At 44.8% G+C, this 18,690-nt stretch overlaps 1 protein-coding gene across 1 annotated transcript; it reads left to right on the top strand.

Annotated features, from left to right (window-relative positions):
- The first annotated feature begins 5,778 nt into the window (after positions 1–5,778).
- On the top strand, positions 5,779–12,877 carry LOC118937857. Its single transcript, XM_036939634.1, has 2 exons — positions 5,779–5,994; positions 11,853–12,877. The coding sequence occupies exon 2, from the start codon at positions 11,862–11,864 to the stop codon at positions 12,750–12,752; it is 891 nt and encodes a 296-aa protein (XP_036795529.1). The 5' UTR covers positions 5,779–5,994; positions 11,853–11,861; the 3' UTR covers positions 12,753–12,877.
- Positions 12,878–18,690: the final 5,813 nt, after the last annotated feature.

Raw genomic sequence — 18,690 nt, 5'->3', positions numbered from 1 at the left:
TTCGGGACATACCAAGAGACAGTCCCCACCATCCACTCTTTAGTAACTGTATCATGGTATGCATCTCTTCCACTACATTTATGAAAGGGAACTCCCTCTGACCACCAGGTATGGCTCTCAGGCTAGCCATCAGGTACCCTCCTGGGAATCTTCCAATCATGCCTTCTATCACTTGCGTAGGGTGACTGTATTCACAGTGTAGGAACTTGGTGAACCGGTACCTGCCTCCGGAGACGTATATGGCAAATGAGATAATTCCACATTCCTCTGTCTTCCAAATACATGAACACACTCCTCTAGGTGACTCTCCAAGGTATGCCGCTATGGCAAAGCTCCAACCTTTACCTCCGGTCTATTCAGGGAATATATAATTTCCTCCGAAACGGAGCCCCACCCAGCGACTTTACAAATGAACGCCATGTTCTGTCCAATAAAGGCCAGTTGCCATACGTTACTTCCCTCCAAGCCATTTCCAATAGACTTGATTCTTCTTCCCCAGTGTTGAGACAGTGCTGAGACAGTGCTGAGACAGTGCTGAGACAGTGCTGAGACAGTGCTGAGACAGTGCTGAGACAGTGCTGAGACAGTGCCGACAGTGCTGAGACAGTGCTGAGACAGTGCTGAGACAGTATGGACAGTGCTGAGACAGTGCTGAGACAGTGTTGAGACAGTGCTGAGACAGTGCTGAGACAGTGCTGAGACAGTGCTGAGACAGTGTTGACAGTGCTGAGACAGTGCTGAGACAGTGCTGAGACAGTGCTGACAGTGCTGAGACAGTGCTGAGACAGTGTTGAGACAGTGCTGAGACAGTGTTGACAGTGCTGAGACAGTGCAATGTTACTGCTGTTTGTAATCTATGTGAATAGAAAAGAACAAGGCTCTGAAATGACTGGTGATTCACTTTATTGCTGTCATGTCAAACCAAGGATACATAATGGTATAATGAGACTTATACTGCCTGATATTCATTTAGATGTGCAGGAGTTCAATGTTCATGTCCTCTATCTCTTTGCATATGGACCGATCTGTATGAAGTGGTTGAGATGGGGTGGAGTTTCCATCTCCCATTGTCTCCTGATTGGTCCTGCTACATCTTTCACCATCCTGCTCCTGCAGAGCTCTTGCAGCGTAGGATGGGGCCTTGGTACAAAGGTCACCTTTTCAACCTCATATAGTCCAGCAAACGTGCCATGGTGTTGAAGTGTATAGCTGTGTCAATCACGCTGTTGACTATTACATCTTTTACAAGCACAAACCCGCACTTATCACAGGTTACCTTATCAGTATTTCTCTCGGTCTAGTAACCTTCTGGGACTGCTTCAATCACATCCTCTATCATCGCAACAGGTTCACCTCTGTCCCAGTCTACGAAGTCCGTGCATTTGTAATAGCCTCGGGTGACATACTGTATATAGCAAATGGGATGAGGCTATTGTCAGGGCTCTTCACCACACCTGAACACACACCTCAGGGCATGTCACCAAAGTAGGCCGCGATGGCAATAGCTCCTACAGTAACTTCGGGTCTATTCAGGGATGATATTAGCTGCTCTTCAGAGACGGAACCCCACCACTTCTCACCCAGCCATTCTAACAGTGGAAGCCACAATCTGTCCAATAGGGGCCAGTTGCCATGTTCATTTCGGTAAGAGACACGGAGTGAATCGAATTGTCTTCTGTTTACATAGGCCATCGTCCAACCCCGTAGCTATTTCCATATATGTGTGTAATTAGTAACATAGTTATTTTGATACAGCAATTATTAAGTACTAGGGAATTGGAAGCAAACCCCAAACAGCACACAGTCAATAACCACAGGGAAAGTGCCTCATGTTTCTAACTGTTGTTGCTAGTAGCTCCTCAGGATGATGCCGAGATGTAGCTCTCTGAGCACCTTTCACAGTCGCACCCCCTGTGCCTAACCGTAACCTTAGTGTATACTGATATGGTAGTGTGATATGGTAGTGTGTACTGATATGGTAGTGTATACTGTGATTACAAGTAAGTAAGAATTGTACATGATTAACGCGACACTCAACATAGAGTACACAATTTACTACTATTGCCACGGTTACACGTCGATACATGTCCGTACATGTCCAGACATGTGGAGCAGTGAAAACAATCCCCTCCATGATGTTTTTCAACTTGAAAATTCAATGACCTGTCCTAGACTGACCCCAGTAGTACAAAAGTGAACTGTTTCCTTCATTCATGTACCCATGTAAGCTGTAGGAAACAAAAGATACTACTATTGCCACGGTTACACGTCCATACATGTCCGTACATGTCCAGACATGTGGAGCAGTGAAAACAATCCCCTCCATGATATTATTCAACTTGGAATGTGATGACCTGTCCTAGACTGACCCCTGTAGTACAAATGTGAACTACACGTCCAGACATGTCCAGACATGTGGAGCAGTGAAAACAATCCCCTCCATGACATTATTCAACTTGGAATGTGATGTTAAAATACGAAACTATTTGTGAATAGATTAAATATAATTTCAGCTTCTTAAATGAGAGAATGGTTTGTCATGGAGAAACTCTGCTCACTCAGAGGCCCCGCCCAAGTGAACAGACATTGGTTATAAACTATGAAACACGCCCTTCTCTCTCCTACTATATAAGCCCTGTTATGAAAATGTAACCTCCTGTTCCAAGGACAAGAGGACGGTGGTCTCCACTTTAAAAGGACAAGAAAGATCAACAACAGAACTAAGCCAACCTCAGCGTGAGCTCTGGTTGAACGACAAGAACCTACTGAAATTAGCATCGAATTTCAACGTGAAGATGATGATCAACACACCGAAAGGATGAATTTCGACTATACCTTCCAGAATATAGCATGAGCTTAAAGTATGGCAACTTGGTGTGAACTTTGAACTCTTATTCACTAAAGAAGTGATACCTCCTAGCTGTTGCGTTAGCAACCACAGCTGTAAACGTGGGCTAGGAAAGGACGGACAAAGGACCCGTTCTACCACACGACGACGGTTCTACCAAGTATACGTTCTACCACCAGACATTCTTCAAAGGACAACCCGGCCTTCCACCTACGACCAACCGATCGAAGCGCAGCTCAGAGTAAATATTTATTGCATTTTCCTTTTCCAAATGGGCGGTTATTTAGAATACATAAGATACTGTATTTACGATAGCATAGCTGCCTAATGCATTCAAATGGCAATGGTTTGATTGGATGACAAATGACCAATGAGTTTAATGTATTAAATATAGATATAGGCATCATCTTTGATGAAGGTTATATGTAACTAAAATCAAATAAATATGTTACTTCTGACATCGTTATCTAAAATGTATTTTGACTTAGTGATTAATGACATTGTTTCTTCTTTGAGGGATTTTCATGCCATAATGTATCCAGCCATTTCTGGCAGAAATCTGTTATTTGTACATGATGCATTTGTAGACTTTTAAATGAATGATATATATTGTAGCCATTGATTCTTGAAGAATATAACTCACCCCATCCCTCGGCTGTTTACCCCCAAAGAATGGCAGGGTGGCGCCTTTGTTATTTTTTGAATCCCAGATTGCCCCTTTAATGTAACAGATAATTAAAAACAGCTGAAGTATTGTCCATTAATAAGTTGCAATGTAACTGTTACATGAATAACACGACAATCAACATAGAGTACACAATTTACTACCAATAATAATGACAGTATTCACAACAACAAAACTATGTACAATGCAACGATCTTAGATGAAGGAGAACAGGAAAAATCAAAACAGGTGTGAAGTTGGTGGTAGAAACATTCAGGTCCAGTCAGTCAAAGTGGGTTTAAATATAACAATATTCTATTAACCTGGCATATTGAGCATTTAGAAGAAAATATGCATTAAGGCTTGTCACGGCAGAGACAACATGAGGGAGACAGACAACATGAGGGAGACAGACAACATGAGGGAGACAGACAACATGAGGGAGACAGACAACATGAGGGAGACAGACAACATGAGGGAGACAGACAACAAGAGGGAGACAGACAACATGAGGGAGACAGACAACATGAGGGAGAGAGACAACATGAGGGAGACAGACAACATGAGGGAGACAGACAACATGAGGGAGACAGACAACATGAGGGAGACAGACAACATGAGGGAGACAGACAACATGAGGGAGACAGACAACTGAATAGAGGACAGTCAAGTCTGCTTCGGTCTCAAAAGGAGGTAAATCCATTTGAATTCAGTCACTTTCTGACAACATCCCTTTTGATTTAAACACAACTTTCCATAAATGTTTGACGATGGAAGAAGTGGTCAGAAAGGAACATTTTGGACCTTAATGCCAAAACATTCAGGAGATAAAGGTGCTCCAAGTTGACCCACTGCATACCCCACCAAACCATGAGATATCCATGTCTTCATCACTTTAAAAGAGAAACGGTTGAATTTGATCCTATTTAACTTGTTACTGTATTGGGCTAAATCAGGGTCCCACAGAGTGTTTCTTGATAGTCTTTAAAACCCTCCCACTGTCCACGGGTCATTTTGACCCACCACTGTGATCAACTCTCCTGCTGTGTTGAACCAAGTTTTATTTTATTTGTATATTTTTGTGGATCATTTGTAAGAAGGAGGCAGACAAACTTTCTTTATTAACATCAGTGAAAACAATGATGTTTTTCATCTTGAAAATTCAATGACCTGTCCTAGACTGACCCCAGTAGAACAAAAGTGAACTGTTTCCTTCATCCATGTACCCATGTAAGCTGTAGGAAACAAAATATACTACTATTGCCATGTCTACACGTCCATACATGTCCATACATGTCCAGACATGTGGAGCAGGGAAAACAATCCCCTCAATGATATTATTCAACTTGGAATGTGATGACCTGTCCTAGACTGACCCCTGTAGTACAAATGTGAACTAGACATCCAGACATGTCCAGACATGTGGAGCAGGGAAAACAATCCCCTCAATGATATTATTCAACTTGGAATGTGATGACCTGTCCTAGACTGACCCATGTAGTACAAATGTGAACTACACGTCCAGACATGTCCATACATGTGGAGCAGGGAAAACAATCCCCTCTATGATATTATTCAACTTGGAATGTGATGACCTGTCCTAGACTGACCCCTGTAGTACAAATGTGAACTACATGTCCATACATGTGGAGCAGTGAAAACAATCCCCTCCATGATATTATTCAACTTGGAATGTGATGACCTGTCCTAGACTGACCCCTGTAGTACAAATGTGAACTACACGTCCAGACATGTCCAGACATGTGGAGCAGTGAAAACAATCCCCTCTATGATATTATTCAACTTGGAATGTGATGTTAAAATATGAAACTATTTGTGAATAGATGAAATATAATTTCAGCTTCTTAAATTAGAGAACGGTTTGTCATAGAAAAACTCTGCTCACTCAGAGGTCCCGCCCAAATGAACAGACATTGGTTATAAACTCTGCTCACTCAGAGGCCCCGCCCAAGTGAACAGACATTGGTTATAAACTATGAAACACGCCCTTCTCTCTCCTACTATATAAGCCCTGTTATGAAAATGTAACCTCCTGTTCCAAGGAGAAGAGGACGGTGGTCTCCACTTTAAAAGGACAAGATCAACAACAGAACTAAGCCAACCTCAGCGTGAGCTCTGGTTGAACGACAAGAACCTACTGAAATTAGCATCGAATTTCAACGTGAAGATGATGATCAACACACCGAAAGGATGAATTTCGACTATACCTTCCAGAACATAGCATGAGCTTAAAGAATGGCAACTTGGTGTGAACTTTGAACTCTTATTCACTAAAGAAGTGATACCTCCTAGCTGTTGCGTTAGCAACCACAGCTGTAAACGTGGGCTGGGAAAGGAAGGACAAAGGACCCGTTCTACCACACGACGACGGTTCTACCAAGTATACGTTCTACCACCAGACATTCTTCAAAGGACAACCCGGCCTTCCACCTACGACCAACCGATCGAAGCGCAGCTCAGAGTTGTTACGGTGCGTGAATGAGGACCCAAAAGCGAATTAACTTAAACAGAGCTTCTTTAATTACCAAACATAGGTAGGCTCAGACGGACCGGCAGATTCCGACAGGACAAGACAAGGTTACAGCAAACATGACGACAGTCTGGTTCAGGCATGAAACACAACAAACAAGAATCCGACAAGGACAGGAGCAGGAACAGAGAGAGATATAGGGACCTAATCAGAGGGAAAAAGGGAACAGGTGGGAAAAGGGGTGACGAGGTGGTTAGGAGGAGACAAGGCACAGCTGGGGGAAAGAGGGGGAGAAAAGGTAACCTAACAACGACCAGCAGAGGGAGACAGGGTGAAGGGAAAGGACAGAGACAAGACACAACATGACAGTACCCCCCCACTCACCGAGCGCCTCCTGGCGCACTCGAGGAGGAAACCTGGCGGCAACGGAGGAAATCCTCGATCAGCGCACGGTCCAGCACGTCCCGAGAGGGAACCCAACTCCTCTCCTCAGGACCGTACCCCTCCCAATCTACGAGGTACTGGTGACCACGGCCCCGAGGACGCATGTCCAAAATTCTACGGACCCTGTAGATGGGTGCGCCCTCGACAAGGATGGGGGGGGGGGGGGGGAAGACGAGCGGGGGCGCGAAGGACGGGCTTGATGCAGGAGACATGGAAGACCGGGTGGACGCGACGAAGGTATCGCGGAAGAAGAAGTCGAACTGCGACAGGATTAATGACCCGAGAAATACGGAATGGACCAATGAACCGCGGGGTCAACTTGCGAGAAGCCGTCTTAAGGGGAAGGTTCTGAGTGGAGAGCCAAACTCTCTGACCGTGACAATATCTAGGACTCTTAGTTCTACGCTTATTAGCAGCCCTCACAGTCTGCGTCCTATAACGGCAAAGTGCAGACCTGACCCTCTTCCAGGTGCGCTCGCAACGTTGGACAAAAGCCTGAGCGGAGGGGACGCTGGACTCGGCGAACTGAGATGAGAACAGCGGAGGCTGGTACCCGAGGCTACTCTGAAAAGGAGATAGCCCGGTCGCAGACGAAGGAAGCGAGTTGTGGGCGTATTCTGCCCAGGGGAGCTGTTCTGACCAAGACGCAGGGTTGCGAAAAGAAAGACTGCGTAAGATGCGACCAATAGTCTGATTGGCCCGTTCTGCTTGACCGTTAGACTGGGGGTGAAAGCCGGAAGAGAGACTGACGGAAGCCCCAATCAAACGGCAAAACTCCCTCCAAAATTGAGACGTGAATTGCGGACCTCTGTCTGAAACGACGTCTGACGGAAGGCCATGAATTCTGAAAACATTCTCGATGATGATTTGTGCCGTCTCTTTAGCAGAAGGAAGCTTAGCAAGGGGAATGAAATGAGCCGCCTTAGAGAACCTATCGACAACCGTAAGAATAACAGTCTTCCCCGCTGACGAAGGCAGTCCGGTGACAAAATCTAAGGCGATGTGAGACCACGGTCGAGAGGGAATAGGAAGCGGCCTGAGACGGCCGGCAGGAGGAGAGTTACCGGACTTAGTCTGCGCGCAGACCGAACAAGCAGCCACGAAACGACGCGTGTCATGCTCCCGGGTGGGCCACCAAAAACGCTGGCGAATGGAAGCAAGCGTACCCCGAACGCCAGGGTGGCCGGCTAACTTGGCAGAGTGAGCCCACTGAAGAACGGCCAGATGAGTAGGAACGGGAACGAAAAGAAGGTTCCTGGGACAAGCGCGCGGCGACGGAGTGTGAGTGAGCGCTTGCTTTACCTGCCTCTCAATTCCCCAGACAGTCAACCCGACAACACGCCCCTCAGGGAGAATCCCCTCGGGGTCAGTGGAGGCTACTGAAGAACTGAAGAGACGAGACAAAACATCAGGCTTGGTGTTCTTAGAGCCCGGACGATAAGAAATCACGAACTCGAAACGAGCGAAAAACAGCGCCCAACGCGCCTGACGCGCATTAAGTCGTTTGGCAGAACGGATGTACTCAAGGTTCCTATGGTCAGTCCAAACGACAAAAGGAACGGTCGCCCCCTCCAACCACTGTCGCCATTCGCCTAGGGCTAACCGGATGGCGAGCAGTTCGCGGTTACCCACATCATAGTTACGTTCCGACGGCGACAGGCGATGAGAAAAATACGCGCATGGGTGGACCTTGTCGTCAGAGAGGGAGCGCTGAGAAAGAATGGCTCCCACGCCCACCTCTGACGCGTCAACCTCGACAACGAACTGTCTAGAGACGTCAGGTGTAACAAGGATAGGAGCGGATGTAAAACGATTCTTGAGGAGATCAAAAGCTCCCTGGGCGGAAACGGACCACTTAAAGCACGTCTTGACAGAAGTAAGGGCTGTGAGAGGAGCTGCCACCTGACCGAAATTACGGATGAAACGACGATAGAAGTTCGCGAAGCCGAGAAAGCGCTGCAGCTCGACGCGTGACTTAGGGACGGGCCAATCAATGACAGCTTGGACCTTAGCGGGATCCATCTTAATGCCTTCAGCGGAAATAACAGAACCGAGAAATGTGACAGAGGAGGCATGAAAAGTGCACTTCTCAGCCTTCACAAAAAGACAATTCTCTAAAAGGCGCTGGAGGACACGTCGAACGTGCTGAACATGAATCTGGAGTGACGGTGAAAAAATCAGGATATCGTCAAGGTAAACGAAAACAAAGATGTTCAGCATGTCTCTCAGGACATCATTGACTAATGCCTGAAAGACAGCTGGAGCGTTAGCGAGGCCGAAAGGGAGAACCCGGTATTCAAAGTGCCCTAACGGAGTGTTAAACGCCGTCTTCCACTCGTCCCCCTCCCTGATGCGCACGAGATGGTAAGCGTTACGAAGGTCCAACTTAGTGAAAAACCTGGCTCCCTGCAGGATCTCGAAGGCTGAAGACATAAGAGGAAGCGGATAACGATTCTTCACTGTTATGTCATTCAGCCCTCGATAATCTATGCAGGGGCGCAGAGACCCGTCCTTCTTCTTGACAAAAAAAAACCCCGCTCCGGCGGGAGAGGAGGAGGGGACTATGGTACCGGCGTCAAGAGCTACAGACAAATAATCTTCGAGAGCCTTACGTTCGGGAGCCGACAGAGAGTATAGTCTACCCCGGGGGGGGGTGGTTCCCGGAAGGAGATCAATACTACAATCATACGACCGGTGTGGAGGAAGAGAGGTGGCCCTGGACCGACTGAACACCGTGCGCAGACCGTGATATTCCTCCGGCACCCCTGTCAAATCACCAGGCTCCTCCTGTGAAGAAGAGACAGAGGAAACAGGAGGGATAGCAGACATTAAACATTTCACATGACAAGAGACGTTCCAGGAGAGGATAGAATTACTAGACCAATTAATGGAAGGATTATGACAAACTAGCCAGGGATGGCCCAAAACAACAGGTGTAAAAGGTGAACGAAAAATTAAAAAAGAAATGGTTTCACTATGATTACCAGAAACAGTGAGGGTTAAAGGTAGCATCTCACGCTGAATCCTGGGGAGAGGACTACCATCCAGGGCGAACAAGGCCGTGGGCTCCTTTAACTGTCTGAGAGGAATGTCATGTTCCCGAGCCCAGGTCTCGTCCATAAAACAGCCCTCCGCCCCAGAGTCTATTAAGGCACTGCAGGAAGCTGACGAACCGGTCCAGCGTAGATGGACCGACAAGGTAGTGCAGGATCTTGAAGGAGAGACAGGAGTAGTAGCGCTCACCAGTAGCCCTCCGCTTACTGACGAGCTCTGGCCTTTTACTGGACATGAAGTGACAAAATGACCAGCGGAACCGCAATAGAGACAGAGGCGGTTGGTGATTCTCCGTTCCCTCTCCTCAGTCGAGATGCGGATACCTCCCAGCTGCATGGGCTCAGCACCCGAGCCGGCAGAGGAAGATGGTAGTGATGCGGAGAGGGGGGCAACGGAGAACGCGAGCTCCTTTCCACGAGCTCGGTGACGAAGATCAACCCGTCGCTCAATGCGAATAGCGAGTTCAATCAAGGAATCCACGCTGGAAGGAACCTCCCGGGAGAGAATCTCATCCTTTACCTCTGCGCGGAGACCCTCCAGAAAACGAGCGAGCAAAGCCGGCTCGTTCCAGCCACTGGAGGCAGCAAGAGTGCGAAACTCAATAGAGTAGTCTGTTATGGATCGATTACCTTGACATAGGGAAGACAGGGCCCTGGAAGCCTCCTCCCCAAAAACAGATCGATCAAAAACCCGTATCATCTCCTCCTTAATGTCCTGATACTGGTTAGTACACTCAGCCCTTGCCTCCCAGATTGCCGTGCCCCACTCACGAGCCCGTCCAATAAGGAGAGATATGACGTAGGCGACACGAGCAGTGCTCCTGGAGAAAGTGTAGGGCTGGAGAGAAAACACAATATCACACTGGGTGAGGAACGAGCGGCATTCAGTGGGCTCCCCAGAGTAACACGGCGGGTTATTGATTCTGGGCTCCGGAGATTCGAAAGCCCTGGAAGTGGCCGGTGGATCGAGGCGGAGATGGTGAACCTGTTCTGTGAGGTTGGAGACTTGGGTGGCCAGGGTCTCAACGGCATGTCGAGCAGCAGACAATTCCTGCTCGTGTCTGCCTAGCATCGCTCCCTGGATCCCGACGGCTGAGTGGAGAGGATCCGAAGTCGCTGGGTCCATTCTTGGTCGGATTCTTCTGTTACGGTGCGTGAATGAGGACCCAAAAGCGAATGAACTTAAACAGAGCTTCTTTAATTACCAAACATAGGTAGGCTCAGACGGACCGGCAGATTCCGACAGGACAAGACAAGGTTACAGCAAACATGACGACAGTCTGGTTCAGGCATGAAACACAACAAACAAGAATCCGACAAGGACAGGAGCAGGAACAGAGAGAGATATAGGGACCTAATCAGAGGGAAAAAGGGAACAGGTGGGAAAAGGGGTGACGAGGTGGTTAGGAGGAGACAAGGCACAGCTGGGGGAAAGAGGGGGAGAAAAGGTAACCTAACAACGACCAGCAGAGGGAGACAGGTGAAGGGAAAGGACAGAGACAAGACACAACATGACAAGAGTAAATATTTATTGCATATTTATTGCATTTTCCTTTTCCAAATGGGCGGTTATTTAGAATACATAAGATACTGTATTTACGACAGCATAGCTGCCTAATGCATTCAAATGGCAATGGTTTGATTGGATGACAAATGGCCAATGAGTTTAATGTATTAAATATAGATATAGGCATCATCTTTGATGAAGGTTATATGTAACTAAAATCAAATAAATATGCTACTTCTGACATCGTTATCTAAAATGTATTTTGACTTAGTGATTAATGATATGGTTTCTTCTTTGAGGGATTTTCATGCCATAATGTGTCCAGGCATTTAAAGCAGAAATCTCTGATTGGTACATGATGCATTTGTGGACTTTTAAATGAATGATATATATTGTAGCCATTGATTCTTGAAGAATATAACTCACCCCATCCCTCGGCTGTTTACCCCCAAAGAATGGCAGGGTGGCGCCTTTGTTATTTTTTGAATCCCAGATTGCCCCTTTAATGTAACAGATCATTAAAAACAGCTGAAGTATTGTCCATTAATAAGTTACAATGTAACTGTTACATGATTAACACGACACTCAACATAGAGTACACAATTTTACTACCAATAATAATGACAGTATTCACAACAACAAAACTATGTACAATGCAACGATCTTAGATGAAGGAGAACAGTAAAAATCATATTTTCAAAACAGGTGTGAGGTTAGTGGTAGAAACATTCAGGTACAGTCAGTCAAAGTGGGTTTAAATATAACAACATAATGATGTTGTGCAAACAATCTAGTTAAATAAAGAGACACACGACTCATCTGACTGTCAACTTTCATCTTTTCAGGGAAAGAAAATGCAGCGACAAAACCAAAGAGGAATAACGGAGACCTTTTTCCGCGGGGAGCATCAGAGTATAGAAACCTTGAAAATGGAGACCCCACTAAGTTGTAGACGTCTTATTTCAAAAGACATTCCACTGTACCCCAAAGCTGACAGAGCGGAATTTCACGTGGACACAGTCTGTCATGTAACCACTCCAACAGGCCTGACAGGAATCATGGATCTGAGTGGATTTACAGCAGGGCAAACAGGGGGTTTCACATGGTGGGCTCTTCACATTACAGAAGGGGAAATTGAGGCAGCAGAGAATCGCTTCCTTGAAAAGGAACAGCTTTCCTTTGACCCAACAACGGGTGAAGAACAAAGACACAATCCATTCCTGAAGGAATTCACCACCTCCCCTGTCTTCCAAAGGGGATCTCGGTACGGGAACTTTAAGTTTACCTTCCCCTTGGAGGATCTCATGCAGATGTACACAGAGCAGATCTGTGAGGGAGAGAAGCCTGTCCTGAGAGTCTTTGAAACCGTGGTTTACAAGCAGGAGATCATGTACGTTGTGGTTGTCCACGGTCCAGATGTGACAGAGTTTGATGAGTACCCACTTCTTGCTGATGAGAATGATAAGGCAATATGCATTTATAAAGATGGTCAAATTGTCTGGCGTGCAGAAGCAATATGTGAAACCCATACAAAGAAGCTGATCATCAACAGAGAGAGTGGAACAGTTGAAACAGAAGAACTTGGACGTGGTTTTGAGTATTTCATGTGGGACCATGTGACCCTGGCATTCCATCTGCCAGCTGACCGCACCCTCCAAGTTGAAGAGGGAGTATTAAAGGAGAGACTCCATGCATGTGAGGGTATCAGACCTTTTCTCCAGGATGAGTTTATAACACTAGAGTAGTCAATGCCATAAAGAACTCTATATAGGGACAGTGCTATATGGGGACAGTGCTATATAGGGACAGTGCTATATGGGGACAGTGCTAGTGACAGTGCTATATGGGGGCAGTACTATATAGGGACAGTGCTATATAGGGACAGTGCTATATGGGGACAGTGCTATATAGGGACAGTGCTAGTGACAGTGCTATATGGGGAAAGTGCTATATAGGGACAGTGCTAGTGACAGTGCTATATGGGGACAGTGCTTTATAGGGACAGTGCTATGTAGTTACAGTGCTAGTGACAGTGCTATATGGGGGCAGTACTATATAGGGACAGTGCTATATAGGGACAGTGCTATATGGGGACAGTGCTATATAGGGACAGTGCTAGTGACAGTGCTATATGGGGAAAGTGCTATATAGGGACAGTGCTATATGGGGACAGTGCTAGGGACAGTTCTATATAGGGGCAGTGCTAGTGACAGTGCTATATGGGGAAAGTGCTAGGGACAGTTCTAGGGACAGTGCTAGGGGCAGTTCTAGGGACAGTTCTAGGGACAGTGCTAGGGGCAGTTCTAGGGACAGTGCTTAGGGGCAGTTCTAGGGACAGTGCTAAAGACAGTTCTAGGGACAGTGCTAAAGACAGTTCTAGGGACAGTGCTAAAGACAGTTCTAGGGACAGTGCTAAAGGCAGTTCTAGGGACAGTGCTAGGGACAGTGCTAGGGACAGTTCTAGGGACAGTGCTAGGGGCAGTTCTAGGGACAGTGCTAAAGACAGTTCTAGGGACAGTGCTAGGGACAGTGCTTAGGGGCAGTTCTAGGGACAGTGCTAAAGACAGTTCTAGGGACAGTGCTAAAGACAGTTCTAGGGACAGTGCTAAAGACAGTTCTAGGGACAGTGCTAAAGGCAGTTCTAGGGACAGTGCTAGGGACAGTGCTAGGGACAGTTCTAGGGACAGTGCTAGGGGCAGTTCTAGGGACATTGCTAAAGACAGTTCTAGGGACAGTGCTAGTGCTGACTTAGTTCTCAGGCAAAACACTCTCTCTAGTCAGTTGAGAATGAGACGTGTGTAAAGGGGCTCATTCACCCAACCCTGATAATGCTAGATAACAGAATTGCCTGGACAAAACTGTGCTACATTATAAACATTATAAACATGTATTTCCCTTTCTTGTTGTTTGCTGATGTCTAATATATCTAATGCAAAACATGCAGTGTACAAATATATGCGTTAATGAATTGCCCATTCCATTCCATATACTTTAGTCTTAAACTCTGTAATGATTTGCATAGCAGAAGACTGGGCTAGATTGACTTTGGTTTCCCACCTTTTATGTATATATTACTGAATAATACACAGAATGGGGCAAACTGGTCCAGTTATGATGAATACATCCTTTGTGTCGTATGTTAATGTTTAATGTAGTCAAATAAAACATGTTCATCACCCATTGACTATTTTAGATTGTTGTTTTACAGACATGACCATTTTTACCTGAACAGAAAAACAGATACGTTCAAATGTTTATTCACATATTCTTCACTGGTGGTTCTAGACCGTTTCAACTGGGGGGGCCAAGCTGGGGCCAGTTGTACTGTTAGAGGGGCCTGTTACGTTAGACGTTATTGTTGTCATATCGTAATAATTATTTCATACTCCACATTTAAGGGGGCCACAAGGGGGTCCAAAATTGTTGTCAATTAGGCACATTTGGGCAGTCTTGATACAAAATTTGAAACAGAAATGCAATGGTTCATTGGATCAGTCCGAAACTTTGCACATACACCTCTGCCATCTAGTGGCCAAAATCAAAATTACACCTGGGCTGAATAATACATAATGAACTTTCTCTTGCATTTCACAGATGATGGTACAACATTTTTTTTTTAAAACAGTTGATCTAATGTGTTATATTCTCCTACATTCCTTTCACATTTCCACAAACTTCAAAGTGTTTTCTTACCAATAATATGCATATCGTTGCTTCAGGGCCTGAGCTACAGGCAGTTAGATTTGGGTATGTCATTTTAGGCGAAAAGGGGCCGAGGCTTTAACATTATTCCACTTTTCATGTAGACTCATTTTGTCCTGCTAAAAGCATAACCACTGATCAAGCAACATTATGGACTAAATGATTTAACTTAATTAAACATTGTATTCTGGTGTGTTTAAGTAGGATTCCTTATTCCGGGACGGATGGAAGTTATCTAAAATATGTAAGTTGAAGGAGCCATGGGAGAATGCGTTTACATTTTTATTAAATATCTGGGATTAAATTACAGATTTCTTACACTGAGAAATGTACGACATTTGCGGCAGAGGGAAAAAGTAATACATTGGATAATAATGTTATCTGGTTAATTGTATCTAAGAGTAGCATGTTCATTTAAGTAAACATATACATTGACGTTGTTGTTGTTTAAAACTTATGATTAATGATTTGAGGTAAAGGGGAATTATCATTAGGTTTAGTTTATAGTTCACTTTTGAGTTTCTGAATCGAAGTAGCATAGTGAATGCTAGTTAGGCGTTTTGTGTTCTTCTGGGAAAATTGATGTTTAGGTGTCTCACTTTTAGACGTTTCCTGGGATTATAATCTTGGGGAGAATGAGGCCATAAACGACCAAATTGAAAAAGCCCTGGAAGTTTTGATTAATTATTAAGGTTTGCAAATACATACACATACAACATTTGTTAGGACTATTTGTTTTAGTGCAAAGGTATTTTAAAGAGGCACGCTCACATATGGAACTTTATGAGTTTTTTTTTCATGAGTTTTAATTACACAAGTTAATTTTTTAGATTTTTAAGGATACAGGGTTCTTTATGTCTAATGTGGTATGGAACATGACTATAAAAGGGTGGTATGACCTATTGACCTTATCATGGCTATCTTTTGGGGTCTGATCAACCTCAGGGGAGAGCCATTTGTATACTGAATGTGTGGTCATTTGGGTTACTAGTTTTAAGGTCAATTAATTATAATGGAGTTTTAGTTTGGGGTTAGAATTATTGTTTGAATCACTGATGAGAAAGTGTTTCAGGATTCTGTTTTACAATATTAGCAGTGAAGTTTTTGAATTGGCTATTATTGATTTGGTATTACAACAGAAAATAATCCTATTTATCATTGAGAATAAATAGGGGGAGATAAAACATGGTCCTTTGAGGTTTGGACAGGACACCGTATTAAGCCAATAGGGCAAGAAATTACATAGAAAAATAAGTTTCAGTTCTTAGGGGTGATAAATTACTGTAGATAAGGTATTCCACACTATGCAACATATATTAAATTCATGTTATTTTTTATTTAATTTTTTTATTTCACCTTTATTTAACCAGGTAGGCTAGTTGAGAACAAGTTCTCATTTGCAACTGCGACCTGGCCAAGATAAAGCATAGCAGTATGAGCAGACAACACAGAGTTACACATGGAGTAAACAATTAACAAGTCAATAAGACAGTAGAAAACAAAGGGGGAGTCTATATACAATGTGTGCAAAAGGCATGAGGTAGGCGAATAATTACAATTTTGCTGATTAACACTGGAGTGATAAATGATCAGATGGTCATGTACAGGTAGAGATATTGGTGTGCAAAAGAGCAGACAAATAAAGAAATAAAAACAGTATGGGGATGAGGTAGGTGAAAATGGGTGGGCTATTTACCAATAGACTATGTACAGCTGCAGCGATCGGTTAGCTGCTCAGATAGCTGATGTTTGAAGTTGGTGAGGGAGATAAAAGTCTCCAACTTCAGCGATTTTTGCAATTCGTTCCAGTCACAGGCAGCAGAGTACTGGAACGAAAGGCGGCCAAATGAGGTGTTGGCTTTAGGGATGATCAGTGAGATACACCTGCTGGAGCGCGTGCTACGGATGGGTGTTGCCATCGTGACCAGTGAGCTGAGATAAGGCGGAGCTTTACCTAGCATGGACTTGTAGATGACCTGGAGCCAGTGGGTCTGGCGACGAATATGTAGCGAGGGCCAGCCGACTAGAGCATACAAGTCGCAGTGGTGGGTGGTATAAGGTGCTTTAGTGACAAATCGGATGGCACTGTGATAGACTGCATCCAGTTTGCTGAGTAGAGTGTTGGAAGCCATTTTGTAGATGACATCGCCGAAGTCGAGGATCGGTAGGATAGTCAGTTTTACTAGGGTAAGCTTGGCGGCGTGAGTGAAGGAGGCTTTGTTGCGGAATAGAAAGCCGACTCTTGATTTTTCTTTTTCGATTGGAGATGTTTGATATGAGTCTGGAAGGAGAGTTTGCAGTCTAGCCAGACACCTAGGTACTTATAGATGTCCACATATTCTAGGTCGGAACCATCCAGGGTGGTGATGCTAGGCGGGCATGCGGGTGCAGGCAGCGATCGGTTGAAAAGCATGCATTTGGTTTTACTAGCGTTTAAGAGCAGTCGGAGGCCACGGAAGGAGTGTTGTATGGCATTGAAGCTTGTTTGGAGGTTAGATAGCACAGTGTCCAATGACGGGCCGAAAGTATATAGAATGGTGTCGTCTGCGTAGAGGTGGATCAGGGAATCGCCCGCAGCAAGAGCAACATCATTGATGTATACAGAGAAAAGAGTCGGCCCGAGAATTGAACCCTGTGGCACCCCCATAGAGACTGCCAGAGGACCGGACAGCATGCCCTCCGATTTGACACACTGAACTCTGTCTGCAAAGTAATTGGTGAACCAGGCAAGGCAGTCATCCGAAAAACCGAGGCTACTGAGTCTGCCGATAAGAATATGGTGATTGACAGAGTCGAAAGCCTTGGCAAGGTCGATGAAGACGGCTGCACAGTACTGTCTTTTATCGATGGCGGTTATGATATCGTTTAGTACCTTGAGTGTGGCTGAGGTGCACCCGTGACCGGCTCGGAAACCAGATTGCACAGATAGATTGTCAGATAGAATACTGAGGATCTCTGAAGGAAAGAGCTTGTAAGTGTAGGAAGGATTTTGAATATGGTTAGCATTCATTGTGGCTTTGTTTGACTATTAGGAGGTTTTTCTTTAAATAGTATTACATTTGACAGGAATATATGACATCTGTGGTGATTTAGGATTATTGTAAGGATTAAGATAGATTGATTAAGGAAATGTAAGGACTTTAGAGATGGCCACTTATAGACACGTTTTTTCTCAAATCAATGATTTTAGATAAAGTCAAACAGTGAGACGCTTAGTGGCGTTTGAGAGATAGGAGAGAAAGGGGTTCCTGTTTAAATCGGTAAATATATATATTTAAGAACATATATAAATAGCACACATACTTCTTAAACTAGATAAGACACTTGACAGAGAATTGGTACATGATTGATATGAATGGATGCCCAAGGGGAAATTGGACATACATGATAATGTCATAATATAAGAATAATTTACAAATTCTATCTAAATCATTATTTAGGGTATATAAGGTTGTTACCTGGGCAGAGCCAGGTATCAAAAGGGGGATGGGTAAGTTAGTGGCCTATTGGATAATAAACTAATAATAAAAAATAAAAATAAATGTTTAGCTAACAAATAGTCATAGAAGTTAAAGATATAATCAGATAAAACATATAAGAAACTGTTTGTTAACCAAGCCTGTATGTCCAGGATTTTATGCATTACAGGTGAACTACAGGTGAAGTCACTCAATCCAGTCCCAGAGGCTTGTTGGGGGGACCATACCAAGGACTCCTGGTGACAGATAGCTGAAAGAGCTACCCGGATTCATATCGCACGGCGGGAGGGTAAGACACACTGACACTGTCGAACAATAAACAGTGTTCGAGAGGAGAACTGGAATTAACAGAATTCCGGGGGCCATCTCTCGAATGAAGAAAATCCTTCCTGTCTTTTCACCCCTGTTTTTGTTCATAGAAGTGAAGGTGTGTCTGGCTCTTGCTAGTGATCTGTTCTCGGGGAGAGCTGTTCGTCTGAGCTGTCTTATCATGGGTGCCATA

Source organism: Oncorhynchus mykiss, chromosome 12, assembly GCF_013265735.2.
Source record: "Oncorhynchus mykiss isolate Arlee chromosome 12, USDA_OmykA_1.1, whole genome shotgun sequence".
NCBI classification, from domain to species: Eukaryota; Metazoa; Chordata; class Actinopteri; order Salmoniformes; family Salmonidae; genus Oncorhynchus; species Oncorhynchus mykiss.
Note: the sequence above shows the minus strand (reverse complement) of the source record. Positions and strands in the feature narration are given on the sequence as shown.